The sequence below is a fragment of the Lithobates pipiens genome, unplaced genomic scaffold, assembly GCF_037356315.1.
Source record: "Lithobates pipiens isolate NorthernLeopardFrog02 unplaced genomic scaffold, aLitPip1_a1.2 Scaffold_19, whole genome shotgun sequence".
NCBI classification, from domain to species: Eukaryota; Metazoa; Chordata; class Amphibia; order Anura; family Ranidae; genus Lithobates; species Lithobates pipiens.
Window position 1 is genome coordinate 560315970 of NW_027507764.1, and position 22831 is coordinate 560338800.

The following is a 22831-nucleotide window of genomic DNA, read 5'->3' on the forward strand; positions in this document are numbered from 1 at the left end:
CCGCCCTGTCCTCCTCCTGCCTGTCTTTGCCAACACTGACCACCACCGCTGGTAACAGCTAGCACTGTGGAGGCATCAGAGGACCGGCAAGGTGTGAGGGGCTAGCCTCTGTCTTCTTCCGCACAGCACTGCCACCTGGTGGTGTAATAGGAGGGAGACGCGGAGGGTGCAGTGATAGTGAGGGAGTTCTATCACAAAACATTGCAATGACCAAAGATACTGTACATTACAACATCCTGGAAAGCGTTGGGTACCGCGGCTGTGCGGACATTGCTGTCACTGAGCCTGCAGTCGGTGAGGGTTGCACTGAACTGTTTACAGGTGGCGGGGCCCCCTACCGATGTGCGCTCTATGCCGCGACTACATCTATTGGTAGCGCCGGCCCTGGATGTAGTGTTGTGGGGGAGGTGCTAGGAGAGGGAGGCTGCAGTTGTCACCTGTGGCCTGCCCCCGAGCATAGTGCCCAGGTCATGTGACCCCCCCGTCTTGGCCCTGGCTCCAGTCATATGCTCTATTGATCTACTGAACACCCTTCCCCCGTCCATAGATCTCCTGCTCTGTATGTACAATCACTCATGCCCCATACTTGGGGAAAATTGAAAAATTGGAACAAAAGGGGAAAAAATGGAAATATGACGGAACACGGCATGTCGCTGTGACAAATTTCCACCATATAAGTTAGTCTCTGGTCACATCTCCACATTCCAGTAATGTGCACAGAAATGCACGTTTCCACGCAATCCCAGAACATGCAAAAATATGTGCCTCGCGCTTGTAGTGCCATTTATTGTAAATGTCACGCCAAAACGTGAGACGCCGAGACAGCAAATGCGGCAAATTCCGCGGTAAATAAAACAAACCGAAACACACCATAAATGACTTTGCCACGCTTGCCGCGCATAGGGCAGCGCACTGAAATCAATGGGCTGCTCTATACTTGTTGGGCGTAAAAATGAAAAATGGGTGTTTGCCATCCAGGTGTATGTCAGAGGTGTGAGTGGGGCCTTCATCATTTCACCAACTATGGAACGCTGGGAGAGCAGAAATCAGCATTTATTACATGTGCAAAAATGGGAAAAAAATGCCCAACAGTGAAAAGGCTAAAATGACCCTCAAAATGACTATCTGAGCGCTCACCCCTCCCCCCCCCCCCGGCAGTGGCAGTTGCTCGGGTCTGCAGACACTACACCCCTCCCCCCATAGCGCCACGTTTAATATGCTGCACCCTCTTTTAGACTGAGTCCCCCCCATCCTCCACAGACCAGATGAAATAGAACTAAAGACAAATTTTTTTTTTTCACTTACAATAGAGTAAAGGAGGGCTATAACCTCTGTCAGGATTTCTTTGCCATCTGTGTCCCCATCGGGGGGATTTTCCTTCACTTCCTTTCCCATAGCCAAAAAAGAAGTGAGAGAAATCCCTCAAAGTGACATCATCCCCCGGTGTCACCAGAACTAGTGTCCCCACTGGAAGATTTCCCCTCTATTTCCTGTTCTGGTGACAACCAAAAATCTGGAATTTTCTTTCACTTTTGGTGGAAATGGTAAACATGAAAAACAAAGGGAGTGACTTTCCCTAAAATTGCGTAGACATCAATAAAAAAAAAAACAATTTTTTTTTTTTTTCAAATATTTTTTTTCAGTTTTTTTACAAAAATTATATTTTTTTCAAAAATTATTTTCTTTTCAAAAATTATTTTTAAAAAAAATGTTTTTTCCCCCCAAAATTTTTTTTTCAAAAATTTTTTTTTTTTTTCACATTTAAAAAAAAAAAAAAAAATTATTATTATTTTTTTTTACAAAAATTATTGTTTTTAAATTTAGTTTTTTTTCATGGGGTGGTCATAATGTTTTGGCTGATCATGGGAGAGTCAGCTTTTGTCACCTCCCATCATTTCACAATTCATACCTATGGGGCAAATTTCTCCCCAAAAACTATGATATTTCGCGAACCATTCGTCAAAACGTTTCACAAAGTAATAGCACACCAATTGGGAGCAATCCGCATGTTTTGGTATATAACATATATATATGGCATATAACTGTCTATGTAGTGTAAAAGCTGTGGGAGGAGTTAGGGTGGTAAATTTGGCTATAATAAGAATAATAATATATATGTGAAATAACAGTAAGTGGTCTTGCTATGCAGCCTGTAATAAGTGACATGCAAGGCTTGTTAAAAAGAAAGGCAGTTAGTAGGCGGCAGTTGGAAAAGGGGGGGGGAGGGGGGACTTGGAAAAATTGTCAGTTAAAATAACTGCCCAGTCACTATGACATCATAGCTTGTCTTCCAATATAAGAGCACACACACAGCTACCAGCCTCATTCTACAGCTGCAGAGAGTAGAGAAAGCACACAGATTAATCAGCTCCACGTTGTATTGAGTTGAAGGACTTTTATTTTCACTTCAAATCATATTTGAATTTAAAAATGAACAGATTGGCTTTTCTACCAATTATTTGGTCCATTTTGGTCAGTGTGGGATTAATAACAACATTTATCCTCACCATTGAATATCATCATCATGATAATTATGTAATGTACATCAGCAATACCGGATGCTTTGAACCGGAGAAGTCCATTTTCTTTGGTGTTCTAGCATTGGCGGCTGCTCTTGATGCCATCATCAAGTACTATATGTACAAACACCTCTGCATAGGATCAGAGAATCGCCACCCCTGGGCGCGGAACGCCATCTTAGCGATCGGATGGATCAGCTGCGTTGGAACATTTATGGTTGGCGCAAGCCCACTGAATTCCAGGCCATTGCCACATAGGATCGGGACAGTCCTGTCCTTTGTAGGAGCGACAATACACAACATCTGGCTGGCTAAATTGCAGTATAAGCTCAATATCAGCAGCCGGCCCATGTTCCTCATTAGAATGGTTAACGCCATCATAACCATTATTTTTGCCGCACTGTTTTGTCTGTTTATCAACCGTGATTTCTGGGCCCCTGAATGGCAGGAAATATTGTTTGACATCGATGTCCTCTCTGAGTGGATCGCAGCCGCCACCCTCCTGATAAACAATCTCACCTACTGTGTGGATCTTAATGGTCTGCAATTGCCAAGGAGATTACCAAGGCGGCCCAGTGTTATCCTATGCTGGAAAATAGAGATTACTGAAAGAGGCTACATAAGAGTCAATTATTCCTGGCAGACAGAAGAAGAAATGGCCACCATGGACCAACATTCAGACCACGACAGTGATCATTCCTGGCAGACAGAATAAATTGTTCCCAACCTGCTCTATATCCGGACAGCAGGGCTTGGCACTAATTGGCGCCCGTCTTGAACTTCGTCTGCATAACGGATCATGCCACCAGTGGGGCAGGTGGGTAGAGGGGAGGTTAAGGAGATAGAGGAGGGGACAGGGAAATAGAGAGGGAGGGAGATAGGGATTAAGGGGATGGGGGTTTTTAGGGTGATAGAGGAAGGGACAAAGAGATAGATGGGAGGGATAGAGGAGAGGACAAGGGTGGGGGGGGGGGATAGAGGATGGGAGGGGACAAGGAGATAGATGGGGTTAGAGAGATGAAAGGGGGCGGGTTTGGGGAGATTAAGGAGGGGACAAGGAGATAGATGGGGGGAGATAGACCCCTTTCACACCGCCGAGCCTATAGCGTCGGCGGTAAAACGCTGCTATTTTTAAAAGCGCCCCGCTAGCGGCCGAGAAAGGGTTAAAACCGCCCGCAATACTCTGCAATAGTGGACAAGGAGAAGCTCCAGCAGAGAAGGCCATTTAGGCTCCAGCAGAGTGGGCCATTTAGAGTGGGCCATTCAGGCTCCAGCAGAATGGGACACCCACGTTCAGGCTCCAGCAGAGTATGCCATTCTGCCTCCAGAAGAATTGGCCTTTCAGGCTCCAGAAAAGTGGACCATTTTGGATCCAGAAGAGTGGGCCGTTCTGGCTCCAGAAGAGTGGGCCGTTCAGGCTCCAGAAGGATGGGCCATTCAGGCTCCAGAAGGGTGGAACGTTCATGCCCCAGAAGGGTGGAACGTTCATGCCCCAGAGGAGTGGGCCGTTCAGCCTCCAGAAGGGTGGGGCGATCGGGTCCAGAAGGCGTGCCACAGTGATCTGTGGGAGGTTGAAGGCTGATACTTTTTAGGCGTGTGTTGGACTGGCTAAGGGGAGGTTGGAGGCCAGTTTTTTTTTTTTTTTATCATCTGGTACCAAACCAGCAATAAAACAGTGGCTGGAATAATATGAAATGTTTTCACAATAAGTGGGAATAATATTTTTGAGTGCTAGAGACTTTCTAAAACTAACACCAGTATCACTACGAACACCTAAGACTGAGCCCCGGTACACACGGTCGGAGATTTCCACAACCAAATCCTTCGGATTTTGCCCGTCGGATCTTGTCCGAAACTGTTGCATACACACGGTCGGATAAAGTTGGTGAAAAATCCGATCTTTCAGAAGGTGATGATGGTTTCATTACGATGGGACTACATTCAGGCTAGTAGCCAATAGCTTTGATGTAGGAATTTGATCTGAGCATGCGTGGCACTTGGTCCGATCAAAATTCTCTACACATGATCCGAGTATGTCCGATCGAACCAGTTGGTCGGGAAATATTTCCAACATGTTGAAAAATTGGGTCCGACGGATATTCCGACGGAATCAGTCCGATGCAGACCACACACAGTCGCATTATCCGATAACACGATCCGATAGGACACATTCCGACGGATTCTCCGACCGTGTGTACAAGGGCTTAGAGGGGTAACAGGCATATATATATCCTGGAAACATTACATTAGAGGAACAGAGAAATCCCAATCATATGGGATCTCACGGTGACCAAGCACAAGCCATAAGGAAGATCCAATGGGATCCCTGGGAGCGCTATGTAGCTTCACTTATGAATGCAAATATATAACAAAAACCTCTGTTTTCACATTTTTGAACTAGTTTAGACACTCAGTTTATTTCTTGCTATATATTTCTCCATTTGGAAACGTTAGTGTTAGGGACCGCACTTTGCAGAGGGGCCTTGACGTGGCAGTGCGGCTTCACATATATTTGCATCCAATGTAAATTGTGGAAACAGTTTAGACTTTTTTCTTTATATTATGCTGGCTAGCTGGTAAGTATTCTGGGGAATTTTGTGTTTTGGATTGTTCTGTGAACTGCCATGCTTAAGCGCCAAATCACACCTTTGTGTTGTGGTAAATGTGCATTACTGCAACCTATGTTAATACACATTACAAGTATCAGTAAAGATTCGTTGAGGCGCCTATTGTTAGTAAAAAATATACTAAATGTTAGGGGTTGGTATCCTCATCCTCATCAATTATGTATATTTATGTGTTGCAGTGCCATCCATCGTCAATGGTACCCCAACACATTGACCCAACGCACTTCCATCACACATGCAGTGCAACACAACATAATGCAGATTAACGCACTACCATACATTGTGGTGCATCATGGCAGAAGAAATTATGTACATATTTTATTGTTATATTGTGCAAAACATTTAATAAAATAAATCAACATAAATAGTGTGTGTAAGATTTTTTATTTTTATTTGTTGTAAACACAATGCACCGGAACGCAGGTCTGGTTCCAACCTTGTAGCATCTAGTCAGAGCAGGTGCAACTCCAATGACTGTTAAGCCAGCCATAGATGGTTAGAGTTTCAACCTGTGGTTGCAGGAAAGAAAATAGGTGAATTCTAGACATGTGCAGAGTAAAATATTTCGTTTTGGAATTTCGTTTTCGTCCGAAAGCTTAATTTATTTAGTTACTCCCGAAATTCGTTTTTATTTATTTCGTTTTTCGTTCAAAAATTGCATTCGTCCGAAAATCCACATGAATTACGGTCGAATCTGTCTTGGAAGGCTTATGGTGTCTGTCGAATGTATAAAGATTCGACGGAGCTAACTATATAGCATACTTTAGAACCCTATTAAAGTCTTCGGGACTCCAACGTTCAAAATCTAAAGTGCTAATTTTAAAGGCTAATTTGCAAGTTACTGTCCTAAAAAGTGTTTGGGGACCCGGGTCCTGCCCCAGGGGACATGTATCAATGCAAAAAAAAGTTTTAAAAACGGCCATTTTTTCGGGAGCAGTTATTTTAATAATGATTAAAGTGAAACAATAAAAGTGTAATATTCCTTTAAATTTCGTAGGGGGGGTTGTCTATAGTGTGCCTGTGAAGGGGCGCATGTTTCCCGTGCTTAGAACTGTCCCTGCACACAGTGTCATTTATGCAGGAAAAAAAGTCCTTTAAAATCACTCGCAGCTATTATGAATTGTCGGCTCCGTAATACAGAGAACACTCATTGAAAGTCATTGATAAAAAAATAAATAAATAAATAAATAAAAAAGCGTGGGGGTCCCCCAAATTCAATTACCAGGCCCTTCAGGTCTGGTATGGATATTAAGGGGAACCCTGCCTCAAATTTAAAAAAAAATTGACGTGGGGTTCCCCCTAAAAATCCATACCAGACCCTTTATCCGAGCACGCAACCTGGGAGGCCGCAGGAAAAGGGGAGGGACGAGAGAGCGGCCCCCCTCCTGAACCGTATAAGGCCACATGCCCTCAACATTGGGAGGATGCTTTGGGGGTCCGTGACCCCTCAAAGCACCTTGTCCCCATGTTGATGAGGACAAGGGCCTCATCCCCACAACCCTGGCCGGTGGTTGTGGAGGTCTGCGGGCGGGGGGCTTATCAGAATCTGGAAGCCCCCTTTAACAAGGGGACCCCCAGATCCCGCCCCCCCCTGTTTGAAATGGTAAGGGGGGTACAAAAGTACCCCTACCATTTCACAAAGAAAGTGTAAAAATGGTTAAAAAAAACAAACACACTTTTGAAAAATTCCTTTATTAAAAATAAAAAAATAAAAAGATTCCAGCGGCGGTAATCCACTCTTGCTATCCAGCGACGGACGATCATCTCTCCAGCGATGTCTCATGTCATCCAGCGCAGCGATCCATCCTTCTTCTGTCTCCTCCACGGAGACACTGCAGGCATTCCGGTGGCTGACGTTTCTTATATACGGAGGGCGGGGCCACCCGTCACCTGACCCCGCCCCCCTCTGACGCAAGGGGAAACCCGGGGTTCCCCGTGACGTATGGGTGACCCCGCCCCCCTCTGATGTAACGGAAACCTGCCTGTGTTACATCAGAGGGGTGCGGGTCACCCCTATGTCACAGGGAACCCCGGGTTTCCCCTTGCGTCAGAGGGGGGCGGGGTCAGGTGACGGGTGGCCCCGCCCTCCGTATATAAGAAACGTCAGCCGCCGGAATCCTTGCAGTGTCTCCTCCACGGAGACAGAAGAAGGACGGAGGATTCGCTGCGCTGGATGACATGAGACATCGCTGGAGAGATGATCGTCCGTCGCTGGATAGCAAGAGTGGATTACCGCCGCTGGAATCTTTTTTTTATTTTTAATAAAGGAATTTTTCAAAAGTGTGTTTGTTTTATTTAACCATTTTTTACACGTTCTTTGTGAAATGGTAGGGGTACTTTTGTACCCCCTTACCATTTCAAACAGGGGGGGGGCCGGGATCTGGGGGTCCCCTTGTTAATGGGGGCTTCCAGATTCTGATAAGCCCCCCGCCCGCAGACGTCCACAACCACCGGCCAGGGTTGTGGGGATGAGGCCCTTGTCCTCATCAACATGGGGACAAGGTGCTTTGAGGGGTCACGGACCCCCAAAGCATCCTCCCAATGTTGAGGGCATGTGGCCTGGTACGGTTCAGGAGGGAGGGGGGGCCGCTCTCTCGTCCCCCCCCTCTTTTCCTGCGGCCTGCCAGGTTGCGTGCTCGGATAAAGGGTCTGGTATGGATTTTTAGGGGGAACCCCACGTCAATTTTTTTTTAAATTTGACGCGGGGTTCCCCTTAATATCCATACCAGACCTGAAGGGTCTGGTTATGGATATTTAGGGGGAACCCCACGTCAAATTTTTTCTTAAATTTGAGGCAGGGTTCCCCTTAATATCCATACCAGACCTGAAGGGCCTGGTAATTGAATTTGGGGGACCCCCACGCTTTTTTTTTAATTTTTTTTTTTTTTTTTTTATCAATGACTTTCAATGAGTGTTCTCTGTATTACGGAGCCGACAATTCATAATAGCTGCGAGTGATTTTAAAGGACTTTTTTTCCTGCATAAATGACACTTTGTGCAGGGACAATTCTAAGCACGGGAAACATGCGCCCCTTCACAGGCATAGTATAGACAACCCCCCCCTACGAAATTTAAAGGAATATTACACTTTTATTGTTTCACTTTAATCATTATTAAAATCACTGCTCCCGAAAAAACGGCCGTTTTTAAAACTTTTTTTTGCATTGATACATGTCCCCTGGGGCAGGACCCGGGTCCCCAAACACTTTTTAGGACAGTAACTTGCAGAATCTTTTCTCTCTGTCAAATCTTTTTTCTCTGTCGAATATTTTCTCTATATAATCTTGGACTAATAGAGGTAAGGTTAGGCACATTCGACCACAGGTTCTATAGACAGATTGTTGTCAAAGTCATGTCGAATCTCCTATTCTATATCGAACTGTTGTAACAATGAAAACGAAAATAAAGCATTTATTTATGTCGGATCTTTCGTTTTTCGGATTTTGTGCTTTCGTTATCGTTTGTCAAAACGAAAACGAAAATAGCTGAAATTCGGACGAAAATGCATTCGGACGAAAACGAATGCACATGTCTAGTGAATTCCCCCAGGGGGAATCCATCCCGTGAAGCTATTGTGTTCTCCTCGCGGGGAGAGCCACAGTGAATATTGCTAGTGGCTATAACCTCTGGCAATGATCTCATGAAAAATCCAACAGGCTAGTTGTACCCAAGTGCATCGATCAATCAGCTTGGGTGCAATCAGCCTGCCCATACATGGTTTGAATCTCAGCCAGTTCAGCAGGAACCGCTTCACCTTACACTGAAGACTGAGTCCTCTCCCTTTTTTTAAGGGCCTGATCGAACCCAGAGGTAGGCGGGTGCAAATGGACACAAGTCTGTGTACAGCTGCTTGTCCATAGGGATGAATGGACCTTCCGATTAAGTCAGCCGTAAAAATTGATAGGTGGACCTGATTGGAACGCCCATCTGAAAAGAGCATATCTTATAAAAATGTTTTATAATGGACTGTTTCCATCCTCCTTTCATGTGTGTACCACTGCCATATCCAGTGTGCCACCTGATCTGTGGGCCGGTGACACGCGTGCTAGATGTCATCCCTGGGTCGAAAATACACAGTGTGGGATGTCACCTGTGCACAGGGGTCTGTTATGTCTTGAATAACAGCACAGGGTATCTACAGAGGCAAACTAAAGCCAGTTATACATGGATTCAAGTTCAGCAGGATCAGGATCAATGCAGCTACAACGGTCTTGGTATTATTCTTTTTCTGTGAGTGTATCCCTATTTGGAAAAAATGATCCAAGTGGCTCTACAGCCTCTGGATCACTTTTACAGATGGAGGAATGGGGACCTCCCCTCCCTCCACCTTTACTGGGCTCTCCTGTCCCATCGGGGAGCCCGGTAACCGATATAACCGCTCTAATCGCAATCATCATGAAAGAGTTCCTTCCCCTCTTCTGTTACATTACTTTTGGTTTGATTAGAAGCCATTACTGGCTTGTACAGCATCTGATCAAACTGATCTTGCTTTGATCACATGCTTTGCAGGCCAGAGGAGAGATATGGGCACAATTGTCCCCAGATTTCTCAAAAAAGAGCATATGCTACAGCCAAAAAGTACAATGTAAAACAAAGAATGTAAGCGCCCCATACACCCATGCTCAATCACAAATGTAATCACGCATGTAGGTCCTGCATACTTATGTAAACAGCAGTCGCACCACACAGAGGCGTAGTTTGAAGCTCGTGGGCCCCCGATGCAAAAGTTGACCTGGACCCCCCTCATTACTACGCACCACTTCCACTGTGCATGCAGATACATCCACCACAAGCCAAGATACTCAAAGTGGCTTAAGAGTTTTGAGTTCCCAGAGTTCCTCTTTACATCAGAGGACAGGGATCACCGCTGGAGAATCAGAGGACAGGGACCACTGGCATGTCACTTGGCAGAGCTCCTTTCCCATCCCAGCACTGTATACAGCTCCTCCCCCCCCCCCATAATACACAGGGCTGGAATCACATTCCATTACACACAGTCTCTCAGTCTTCAGAGGATGTTTCTGACTTTTATGTTGTCCTTCTGACCTGTTAAATTCTCTGGTCGGAACGGCAGTGTGGTTGCAGTAGGCAGATACACCCTATGCAGATCATGGCTAACTGGCTGTGTTGTAAAGGAATGTGATTTCAGCCCTGCGGAGGAGGAGCCATATAGAGTGCTGTAATGGGAAAGGAGCTCAGCAGCCGGGCATAGTATCCATGGCAGAGGGGGTGGTCAGGGGGCTTTGGGGGGGTTCAACTTAGATCTGGGAGGGCAAAGCCATGTGACAAAGTCTGGAGCCTGTAGCCCTTCAGAGGCCCCCTGATGAGGTGTTAAGGGATTTGTTTTAGCAATTTCTGAAGGTTTCTCTGTCAGTGTTGGCAGGTGTTGGGGGAAGGTCACCTCCCGGAGGTGTGTCTTTTCCCCAGTTGTCAGGGAATTGGGGTAAGCGGACATCCCCGAGTGGGGGGGGGGGGGCACAGGGAATCCCAGCTGGTGACCAGAAGTCACTGAGTGGTGTCTTACCTCACTAGTGACATCGGTCCCATCATGGCTATAGGACGGCACTCTCCTCCTCCATTCCAGGTTACCATTCCACAGCACAGACACGTCCCCATCCTGGGCTGTTCTCACCTCGTGCTCCTCTCCATTCAGGGAATGTCTCACAGCTTCTCTCCAGCCAATGAGATTGGAGGGGTGCGGACTGTAGAAGGCAAAGTAGAAGCCCAGTACTGGAGCGTGGCTATGGGGCCCTAGGGCAGATCAGAGGTAGACTTTGTGGAGAATATGATAATATGACAGGGAGGCTGCTGGGGCCCCCTGGACCTAGGGGCGGGGTTGCGATTGTGACCCCTGCAACCCCTTACGCTACGCCCATGCCCGTAATTTTCTGCTACTTTCTTAATTATTATGCATTGGATATTGAACAGCCGAGGCAGGGTTTTAGGGTCTCTGCACCCAGATAGAACCCGAGCATCTGGGGCATGCTGAACTGGATATCCAGCAACCACCTCCAGCTTGTGATCCGCTCTGGAGCTTGGTAGGAGTGCAATAGGCCGAGCTGCGGGAACCCATTGATTCCCTGGATCCTCCTCAAAGGACCTGGCAATGCTGATCGGCGGAGCTGCATTGGCTAACAGCATAATCCGCACACTCGCAGTAGTAGTAGCAGGTGTCTCATCTTCCTGCACATTGCTAGTTATCAGACGAAATGTCAGAATCTGAGATGGTTGAACACTCTTCGGCCAAGAGATAATTTCTCTTGGCTTTCGCCTTGGTTGGCACCTTTGGGTCAACTCTCCCATAGTTGCCAACATTGTAAAAAAATTTAGGGACACTTTTTTGGCTGTAGGCAGGATCGCATTATAATTAGGGGCAGGACATGCGTTTGTAGGCGTGGCATGGAAACAAAATAAAAATGTGCCGCACGGCATGCGTTACACCAAGAATGGGTGTGATTTAAGTGAAATAGTGGGGGTGGCTCAAAGAGGGTGTGGTTAGAGTCTGAGATGAATGAGGGATGGAGAGGGAAGGGGGGGGAGAGGGAGAGGGATGGAGGGACAGCAGCCCCAGATCCTACACAACAATAGAAATGTGTGTATTCCAGAGTTTAACAATCAGCAGATAAAGATACTCCAAACACCATGGTGTCAGGATGATTGAAGCGCATTATTTCTATTATTACATTGTTATATGAAATGTAATCAATCAACTCACCATAATGCAGAGCCAGTGGGACCCTTAAGTGTGTCAACTGCCACCAGCAAGGTGTCTACAGCAGTGTCCGTCCTTGCATCAGGTTCCCCCAGCAGAGTCCGTCCTTGCATCAGGTGCCCCTATCGGGGTCCCTTCTTACATCAGGTGTCCCCAGCAGAGTCAGCCCTTGCATCAGGTGTCCCCAGCAGAGTCCGTCCTTGCATCAGGTGCCCCTAGCAGAGTCTGTCCTTGCATCAGCTGCCCCCAGCAGAGTCCATCCTTGAAATATTTCTATTATTGCATTGTAATATAAAATTAAATCATCCAACTCACCATAACGCAGAATCAGTGGGACTCCTGAATGTGTCACCTTCCACGTCGCCTGCCACCAGCAGAGTCCGTCCTTGCATCAGGTGTCCCCAGCAGAGTCCGTCCTTACATCGGGTGCCCCTAGCAGAGTCTGTCCTTGCATCAGCTGCCCCCAGCAGAGTCCATCCTTGAAATATTTCTATTATTGCATTGTAATATAAAATTAAATCATCCAACTCACCATAACGCAGAATCAGTGGGACTCCTGAATGTGTCACCTTCCACGTCGCCTGCCACCAGCAGAGTCCGTCCTTGCATCAGGTGTCCCCAGCAGAGTCCGTCCTTACATCGGGTGCCCCCAGCGGAGTCCTCCCTTGCATCAGGTGCTCCCCGCAGAGTCCGTCCTTACATCAGGTGCCCCCAGCAGAGTCCTTCCTTACATCAGTTCCCCCCAGCCTTAGTCCTTACATCAGTGTCCCAGGCAGAGCCATAGTTACCCCCTGTACATAGTTACCCCCTCCTCCTGTACATAGTTACCATGTTACCCTTCTCCCCCTAGTTACCCCCCTGTACATAGTTACACCCCATACATAGTTACCCCTCTGAGCATAGTTACCCCCATTGTACATAGTAACCCCCATGCATAGTTATCCCCCTGTACATAGTAACCCCCCCTGTACATTACAGTTACATCGCTGCTGGCCTGGGCTTTACACCGAGAGGGACAAGAGCAGAGCAAACTCCACGAGCAGTGCCATGTGTTTAGTGGAGAGGAGAGGGGCCGAACCATGCAGCTAATCCCGGCTTCAGAATTGTGAAAAGAGAAGCCGGGGTTGGCTGCATGGATCGAGCCTCCTCCCCTCTCCACTGAACACAAGGGGAACAATCTAGCGGTGGTGCCAGCGGCAATTTTGTTGGAGCCAGCTGCTGCAAAAGCAAACATTATTTTAAAAGTCAGCAGCTGCAGTATTTGTAGCTGCTGACTTAAAAAAAAAAAAAAAAACGCGGGGTCCCGGCGGACTCCCGCTTTAAGTCTCCAGATTCTCCACTGTGCCCATTTGGTGAGAATACTGCTTCGGTACTTGCTTCAGTTACTCACTGTGGTCCCTGGCAAAGGTGGTTGGTTCCTTAGTGGCAACAGTTTCCCTTCTACGTTCGACCACAACAGGTTCTCCGGCCAGCAGAACCATCAATTCTGGTTGGATTGCCAGCCACAATCCCAACCCTGTGTTGCCCTCACACAGTCTGTCAGCCTCACTCCCCAGGATAGGCCCAATCTCCGGCCTAGAAGCCCAGGGCAGACTACATATGACCACCTCGACGGCGGTCCGAGTGACACAGAACGTGAATCACCTGACTCCACCCGAATATATAGGCTCTCCCAGCAGGTCAAGGGATTAAAGAAAACCCCTGCCCATTGCCTGAGATACCCCATATACCCAAAACCTGACATTGATTTGTCCTTCTTATATCTAGTACCACCAATTGCCCGGCCACCTAGTGGTAGAAGAGAAAAATACAACCAAATTTAGAGAGAAAACAATGGATCCCTAGCAATTAACTACAGTAGCTACTCCTGACAAGGAATTTGGTGAGGAGCTCCCTGACTAAACACCAGGGCTCTACATCTACATACAACTAGCATAAGCGCCTATATCTGTCTTAATATAAGCTCCCCATAATCCCCTGTATGGCAATACGCAAAATGGCAAAAGGAGGTCAGTGCAGTGCAACCAGTTACTGGACACACCATACCAGATTTACTGCTACAGGGCAGCTCTCCTGTGCAGAATCATACATATATATATATATACACATGATTTTGCACTTTCGCCTGCAGGGGGCGCCAATATGCAGTATATGTACTATATGTCTGCCGGCACCCAGGGGATAAAATCCATCTCTTCCCTTAGTAAAAGCACCTTATACAGTACATAAAACACTGATTAGGCATACATTTAACCCTTTGAGCACCCTAGATGCTCTCTTCTGAGCCAGTGCCATTAGTACAGTGACAGTGCATATTTTTAGCACTGATCACCGTAATATTGTCACTGGTTCACAACAAGTATCAAAAGTGTTAGTGTCAGATTATATCGCAGTCCCGCCATAAGTCGCTGCTCGCCGCCATTACTAGTATTAATACATTTACTTAGATATATTTTATAGCTGAAAGTAAAAAAATATATATATATAAAAAACGCAGAGGTGATCAAATGCCACCAAAAGAAAGTTCTATTTGTGGAAAAAAATACTTGCAAAAAATTGCATTGTCACGAAGGTGGGTAAATCTTCCAGAGGTCAACTGGTTAAATTAAAGCCCAACTCCAGGAAACATTAAAATTGTCTCTTGCAGGGAGGCTGCACTTCAAGGGTCAGCTATTCATTTGGTCTAGGGGAGATAAGACACGCTTTTAGTTTCCTGATCCTCTACTCTCCCTGGATATTGCACTCCTCCATGCTCCAATAGTGGATTGTCCATCCGTGCCATTATGTCCAAGGCGACAGGACCTTAGACCAGGGGTCTCCAAACTTTCTAAGCAAACGGCCAGTTTACTGTTCTTCAGACTTTCGGGGGGCTGAATTGTGGCAATTGGGAGTTGAAAAAGCCCCAACGTCGGTAGGGAAAAAACAATGCCCCATTTTTTATGTCAGAAGGAAGACTTGTGTCCCATCATTGGTGTCATTAGGCCCCATTGTTGGTGCCATTGGGATAAATTGCGTTCTGTCATTGGGCCCCATTGCTGGAGTCATTGGGAAGAATTGTATCACTGTCCCATCATTAGTGTCATTAGGACCTATTGTTGGTGTCATCAGGAGAAATGATGCCCCATCATTGGTGCCATTTAGAGGAATTGTGTTCCGTCATTGGGCCCTATTGTTTCTTGTCAATGGGAGGAATTGGAGGAATTGTGTCCCTGTCCCATTGTTGGTGTCATTGGGAGAAATTGTGCTCTATTGTAGGTGTCATTGGGAGAAAATATGCCCCATCGTTGGTGTCACTGGGAGGAATTATAGCCCTTTGATGGAATCAGTGGATTAAATAGTGCCCCAAGAGCCAGATAACAGCAAGCAAAGGGCCACATTTGACCTCCGGGATGCAGTTTTGAGACCACTGCCTTAGAATATTGGAGTACAGGGGCAAGAGGCGTGGGGACTTGTCTAGCAGAGCAGAGAATCAGGTAAGTAAATCTTCTTTTCCCTATGTCCCTTAGATCTAAACAAGCAACTAACCCTTCCAGTGCAAGCATGGCCCCACTGCAAGGGATAATGTCAGGGTGTATTGGTGTTGGGCTTTAAATTAGCATCTTTATAGGTGAGGAAAGTGCAGGGATGAGTACATCAGCATGTTGCTGCTTCATCTCAAGTCTCATCTCAGACAGCACAAAAATACTGAGGAGAAGAATCCAATGTTCCTAATCTGTTTACTGGAATGTCTCCTCAAGCTGTTCTGACTTTACTCGCCACTAATCTTTTCCTTCTCTATTTATCATTCATCAGTTCAATGTCCTGATAATCAGTGCAGTTCCAACAGTGCCCACAAGTGCTGCCTATCAGTGTCCACTAGTGTTGCCGATTAGTGCCCACCAGTGTTGCCAATCAGTGCCCATCAGTGTTGCCTACCAGTGCCCATCAGTGCCTCCTCATCAGTGTCACCTGTCAGTGTCCATCAGTGCCACCAAACTGATAAGAGGCATAGAGGAACTCGGCTATGAGGAAAGATTAGAGGAATTGAATTTATTCTCTCTTAACCACTTCCCACCCGGCCAATGTATATATACGGCCGGGTGGGAGCCGCCTGCTCCTGATAGGACGTTCAGGAACGTCCTTCAGGAGCAGGGGGATCGCGCACGCGCGCGCCCGCGCAGCGGCGCGATCCCGATGTGCTCGTGTCACCCGGACACGGCACATCTCAGATCGGCAGGAGGGCTCTGTGATTGGCCCTCCTGATCACATGACGGCCCTGTCCAATCACGGCCGTCATGTGATGTAAACAAACAGCCGGTTGCTAGGCAATCGGCTCTCCTCTCCTCACACGGAAGTCACCGCTGAGAAGAGGAGAGCAGAACGCTGCAGCCGGCTGATGATCAGTGAGTATGGGCTGCTTTTCACAGCTTTTTACTCACTGATCATCAGTGTAGTGTAAACACACAACACACCACACAGTGAAAACACAGTCCCCACATATGTCCCCAAAACACACATGTCCCCAAAACATACATGTCCCCAAATAATAAAAACACATGTCCCTAATAATAAAAACATGTCCCCCACATATGTCCCACTAAAATCACATGTCCCAATGATTATCTGCACACATATGTACGTGATCACCTGCACACATATGTACATGATCATTTGCGTACATATGTCCGTGATCACACAAACCAATTATTATACACTTAACGGATTTTTTTTTACCAAAAACATGTAGCAGAATACATTTTGGCTTAAATTTATGACAAAATTTGATTTTATTGGATTTCTTTTCAAATAGAAAAAAGAAAATATTGTTTTTTTCCCAAATTTCCGCTTTTTTTGCGCTTATATCGCAAAAAAAAAAAAAACGGAGTCGTGAATAAATAACACCAAAATAAAGCTCTATTTGTGCGAACAAAATGATAACAATTTCATTTGGGTACAGTGTAGCATGACCGCGCAATTGTCACTGAAAGCGCTAGAGCGCTGAAAGCTGAAAATTGGGCTGGGAAGGAAGGGGGTGAAAGTGCCCTGTATTGAAGTGGTTAAGAAGAGAAGATTGGGGGATATGATCAACATGTACACATATATAAGGGGTCCATATAGTGAACTTGGTGTTGAGTTATTCACTTTTACGGTCAACACAGAGGACAAGGGGTCGCTCTTTATGCCTAGAGGAAAAGAGATTTCATCTCCTAATATTGAAAGGTTTCTTCACAGTAAGAGCTGTGAAAATGTGGAATAGACTCCCTGCAGAGGTGGTTCTGGCCAGTTCAGTAGATTGCTTTAAAAAAGGCCTGGATTATTTCCTAAATGTACATAATATAACTGGGTACTGACATTTATAGGGAAAGTTGATCCGGGGAAAATCCGATTGCCTCTCGGGGGGATCAGGAAGGAATTTTTTCCCCTGCTGTATCAACTGTGGCTATAGGATTGTGTATATGGGATTGTATGATATTATTTATTTATCTATTTTTATGGTTGAACTTGATGGGCTTGTGTCTTTTTTTCAACCTGACTAACTATATACCTAGCAGTGCCCATTAGTGCCGCCTAGCAGTGCCACCAATCAGTGCCCATAAGTGCAACCTATCAGTGCAGCCTCATCATCAGCGCTCTTCTTTGGTAAAAAAAAAAAAACGCAATAAGTGTATATTGATTGGTTTGCGCAAAAGTTATCACGTCTACAAAATAGGGGATAGATTTATGGCATTTTTATAAAAAAAATTATTATTAGTAATGGCGGCGATCTGTGATTTTTATCATGACTGTGACATTGCAGCAGACAGATCGGAAACTTTTGACACTATTTTGGGACCATTGGCATTTATACAGCAATTAGTACTATAAAAACGCACTGATTACTGTGTAAATGTCACTGGCAGGGAAGGGGTTAAACACTGGATGGGGGGCGACAATAAAAGGGTTAACTGTGTTCCCTCAGCATGTTTTAACTGTAGGGTGGGGGGGCTCACTAGAACATTATTATTATATATGGTACTTATATAGTGCCACCAATTTACATAGCACTTTGCATATACAGTTGCAACAAAAAGTATGTGAACTAGAGCTGCCACGACGCCTCGACGTAATCGACTAAGAAAATACGTTGACGTGCGTGCAGGGCGTCGATGCGTCACAGTGGGGGCAGTGCTTAGCATCTACCGATCCCCTCCGTGCCGCCGTCCCCCTCTCTTCTCCCCCTCCGTGCCGCCGTCCCTAGGGGCGCAACGGATCGTCACCGATCCGTGCGCACATGCCGCGATCCGCAGAGCGCTCCACGGTCTCGGCCTTAGGAGAGGCTGCGGCTTCGGCCTAGCTCCTAAGCGGCGGCCATCTTTCTAAACCCAGGCGTTTACAATGTGATCGCTCTGATGGAGCGATCACTTGTAAACAAACCGTTTCTCTCTCCCCTCTCTGTACTGATCTGTGCAGTGGAGGGGAGAGGTCGGATGGATGCAGCCATCCCTCCATACCCTGCCAATACTCTGCCCGCCAATGCAATACTCTGCCCGCCAATGCAATACTCTGCCCGCCAATACTCTGCCCGCCAATGCTCTGCCAGCCAATGCAATACTCTGCCAGCCAATGCAATACTCTGCCCGCCAATACTCTGCCCGCCAATGCAATACTCTGCAATACTATACTCTGCAATACTATACTCTGCCAGCCAATGCAATACTCTGCAATACTATACTCTGCCAGCCAATGCAATACTATACTCTGCAATACTATACTCTGCCAGCCAATGCAATACTATACTCTGCAATACTATACTCTGCCAGCCAATGCAAAACTCTGCAATACCATACTCGGCCAGCCAATACAATACTCTGCAAGCCAATGCAGTACAATACACTGCCCGCCAATACACTGCCCGCAATACAATACTCTGCAATACAATACTCTCAAGGTTATCCAAAGGATTAATTAGCTAATCAAAAAAAAACACTAGATTCATTAAAAAATAAAAATAATCGGATAGTCGTTGACTAATCGAAGAAATAATCGATAGGTTAGTCGACAGACAAATTAATCGTTAGTTTCAGCTCTAATGTGAACCCTTTTGGAATGATATGGATTTCGGCACAAATTGGTCATAAAATGTGATCTGATCTTCATCTAAGTCACAACAATAGACAATCACAGTCTGCTTAAACTAATAACACACAAAGCATTAAATGTTACCATGTTTTGATTGAACACACCATGTAAACATTCACAGTGCAGGTGGAAAAAGTATGTGAACCCCATAGACTAGTTAGATCTCAAAGAGCTAATTGGAGTGAGGTGTCAGCCAACTGGAGTCCAATCAATGAGATGAGATTTGAGGTGTCGGTTACCTCGCTTATCAGTGGTGCCGGCCCTGGATGTAGTGTTGTGGGGGAGGTGCTAGGAGAGGGAGGCTGCAGCTGTCACCTGCGTCCTGCCCCCGAGCATAGTGCCCAGGTCATGTGACCCCCCCAGTCTTGGCCCTGGCTCCAGTCATATGTTCTATTGATCTACTGAACACCCTTCCCCCGTCCATAGATCTCCTGCTCTGTATGTACAATCACTCATGCCCCATACTTGGGGAAAATTGAAAAATTGGAACAAAAGGGGAAAAAATGGAAATATGAGGGAACACGGCATGCCGCTGTGACAAATTTCCACCTTATAAGTTAGTCTCTGGTCACATCTCCACATTCCAGTAATGTGCACAGAAATGCACGTTTCCACGCAATCCCGGAACATGCAAAAATATGTGCCTCGCGCTTGTAGTGCCATTTATTGTAAATGTCACGCCAAAATGTGAGACTCCAAGACAACAAATGCGGCAAATTCCGCGGTAAATAAAACAAACCGAAACGCACCATAAATGACTTTGCCACTCTTGCCGCGCATAGGGCAGCGCACTGAAATCAATGGGCTGCTCTATACTTGTTGGGCGTAAAAATGAAAAATGGGTGTTTGCCATCCAGGTGTATGTCAGAGGTGTGAGTGGGGCCTTCATCATTTCACCAACTATGGAACGCTGGGAGAGCAGAAATCAGCATTTATTACATGTGCAAAAATGGGAAAAAAATGCCCAACAGTGAAAAGGCTAAAATGACCCTCAAAATGACTATCTGAGCGCTCACCCCTCCCCCCCCCCTCTGGCAGTGGCAGTTGCTCGGGTCTGCAGACACTACACTCCTCCCCCCATAGCCCCACGTTTAATATGCTGCACCCTCTTTTAGACTGAGTCCCCCCCATCCTCAACATACCAGATAAAATAGAACTAAAGACAAATTTTTTTTTTCACTTACAATAGAGTAAAGGAGGGCTATAACCTCTGTCAGGTTTTCTTTGCCATCTGTGTCCCCATCGGGGGGATTTTCCTTCACTTCCTTTCCCATAGCCAAAAAAGAAGTGAGAGAAATCCCTCAAAGTGACATCATCCCCCGGTGTCACCAGAACTAGTGTCCCCATTGGAAGATTTCCCCTCTATTTCCTGTTCTGGTGACAACCAAAAATCTGGAATTTTCTTTCACTTTTGGTGGAAATGGTAAACATGAAAAACAAAGGGAGTGACTTTCCCTAAAGTGGCGTAGACATCAATAAAAAACCCCCCAAAATTTTTTTTTTTTTTTTTTTTTCAGTTTTTTTTCAAAAATTATATTTTTTTCTAAAATTATTTTCTTTTCAAAAATTATTTTTTAAACAAATGTTTTTTCCCCAAAAAATGTTTTTTTCAAAAATTCTTATTTTTTTTCACATTTTTTTTTTAAAAATTATGTTTTTCAAATTTAGTTTTTTTTCATGGGGTGGTCATAATGTTTTGGCTGATCATGGGAGGGTCAGCTTTTGTCACCTCCCATCATTTCACAATTCATTCCTATGGGGCAAATTTCTCCCCAAAAACGACGATATTTTGCGAACCATTCGTCAAAACGTTCCACAAAGTAATAGCACACCAATTGGGAACAATCCGCATGTTTTGGTATATAACATATATATATGGCATATAACTGTCTATGTAGTGTAAAAGCTGTGGGAGGAGTTAGGGTGGTAAATTTGGATATAATAAGAATAATAATATATATGTGAAATAACAGTAAGTGGTCTTGCTCTGCAGCCTGTAATAAGTGACATGCAAGGCTTGTTAAAAAGAAAGGCAGTTAGTAGGCGGCAGTTGGAAAAGGGGGGGAGGGGGGACTTGGAAAAATTGTCAGTTAAAATAACTGCCCAGTCACTATGACATCATAGTGACTAGGCAGTCACTATGACATCATAGCTTGTCTTCCAATATAAGAGCACACACACAGCTACCAGCCTCATTCTACAGCTGCAGAGAGTAGAGAAAGCACACAGCTTAATCAGCTCCACGTTGTATTGAGTTGAAGGACTTTTATTTTTACTTCAAATCATATTTGAATTTAAAAATGAACAGATTGGCTTTTCTACCAATTATTTGGTCCATTTTGGTCAGTGTGGGATTAATAACAACATTTATCCTCACCATTGAATATCATCATCATGATAATTATGTAATGTACATCAGCAATACCGGATGCTTTGAACCGGAGAAGTCCATTTTCTTCGGTGTTCTAGCATTGGCGGCTGCTCTTGATGCCATCATCAAGTACTATATGTACAAACACCTCTCCATAGGATCAGAGAATCGCCACCCCTGGGCGCGGAACGCCATCTTAGCGATCGGATGGATCAGCTGCGTTGGAACATTTATGGTTGGCGCAAGCCCACTGAATTCCAGGCCATTGCCACATAGGATCGGGACAGTCCTGTCCTTTGTAGGAGCGACAATCCATAACATCTGGCTGGCTAAATTGCAGTATAAGCTCAATATCAGCAGCCGGCCCATGTTCCTCATTAGAATGGTTAACGCCATCATAACCATTATTTTTGCAGCACTCTTTTGTCTGTTTATCAACCGTGATTTCTGGGCCCCTGAATGGCAGGAAATATTGTTTGACATCGATGTCCTCTCTGAGTGGATCGCAGCCGCCACCCTCCTGATAAACAATCTCACCTACTGTGTGGATCTTAATGGTCTGCAATTGCCAAGGAGATTACCAAGGCGGCCCAGTGTTATCCTATGCTGGAAAATACAGATTACTGAAAGAGGCCGTATAAGAGTCAATCATTCCTGGCAGACAGAAGAAGAAATGGCCACCATGGACCAACATTCAGACCACGACAGTGATCATTCCTGGCAGAGAGAAGAAGAAATGGCCACCATGGACCAACATTCAGACCACGACAGTGATCATTCCTGGCAGAGAGAAGAAGAAATGGCCACCATGGACCAACATTAAGACCACGACAATGATCATTCCTGGCAGACTGAAGAAATGTTTCCCAACCTGCTCTATATCCAGACAGCAGGGCTTGGCACTAATTGGCGCCCGTCTTGAACTTCGTCTGCATAACGGATCATGCCACCAGTGGGGTAGGGGGGTAGAGGAGAGGTTAGGGAGATAGAGGAGGGGACAGGGAAATAGAAAGGGAAGGGAGATAGGGATTAAGGGGATGGGGGTTTTTAGGGTGATAGAGGAAGGGACAAAGAGATAGATGGGAGGGGATAGAGGAGAGGACAAGAGTGGGGGGGGGGGGTTGAGGATGGGAGGGGACAAGGAGATAGAGAGATGGGGTTAGAGAGATGTAAGGGGGCAGGTTTTGGGAGATAAAGGAGGGGACAAGGAGATAGATGGGGGAGATAGACCCATTTCACACCGCCGAGCCTATAGCGCCGGCGGTAAAACGCTGCTATTTTTAAAAGCGCCCCGCTAGCGGCCGAGAAAGGGTTAAAACCGCCAGCAATACGCTGCAAAAGTGGAAAAGGAGAAGCTTCAGCAGAGAAGGCCATTCAGGCTCCAGCAGAGTGGGCCATTCAGGCTCCAGCAGAGTGGGCCATTCAGGCTCCAGCAGAGTGGGCCATTCAGGCTCCAGCAGAGTGGGCCATTCAGGCTCCAGCAGAATGGGACACCCACGTTCAG

The 22831-nt window shown here is 45.9% G+C and overlaps 2 protein-coding genes across 2 annotated transcripts; both read left to right on the forward strand.

Moving 5' to 3' along the window:
- Nucleotides 1-2430: 2430 nt before the first annotated feature.
- On the forward strand, nucleotides 2431-3234 carry LOC143998105 (DNA damage-regulated autophagy modulator protein 1-like). Its single transcript, XM_077493851.1, has one exon. It carries the CDS (start codon nucleotides 2431-2433, stop codon nucleotides 3232-3234), a length of 804 nt encoding a protein of 267 aa, XP_077349977.1.
- An 18022-nt stretch (nucleotides 3235-21256) lies between these two features.
- On the forward strand, nucleotides 21257-22150 carry LOC143998107 (DNA damage-regulated autophagy modulator protein 1-like). The gene has a single exon (XM_077493852.1). The coding sequence runs from the start codon at nucleotides 21257-21259 to the stop codon at nucleotides 22148-22150; it is 894 nt and encodes a 297-aa protein (XP_077349978.1).
- Nucleotides 22151-22831: the final 681 nt, after the last annotated feature.

Excerpts from the sequence above, each read along its gene's own strand:
- LOC143998107 (XM_077493852.1), top strand. The coding sequence starts at position 21,257 with ATGAACAGATTGGCTTTTCTACCAATTATTTGGTCCATTTTGGTCAGT.
- LOC143998105 (XM_077493851.1), top strand. The coding sequence starts at position 2,431 with ATGAACAGATTGGCTTTTCTACCAATTATTTGGTCCATTTTGGTCAGT.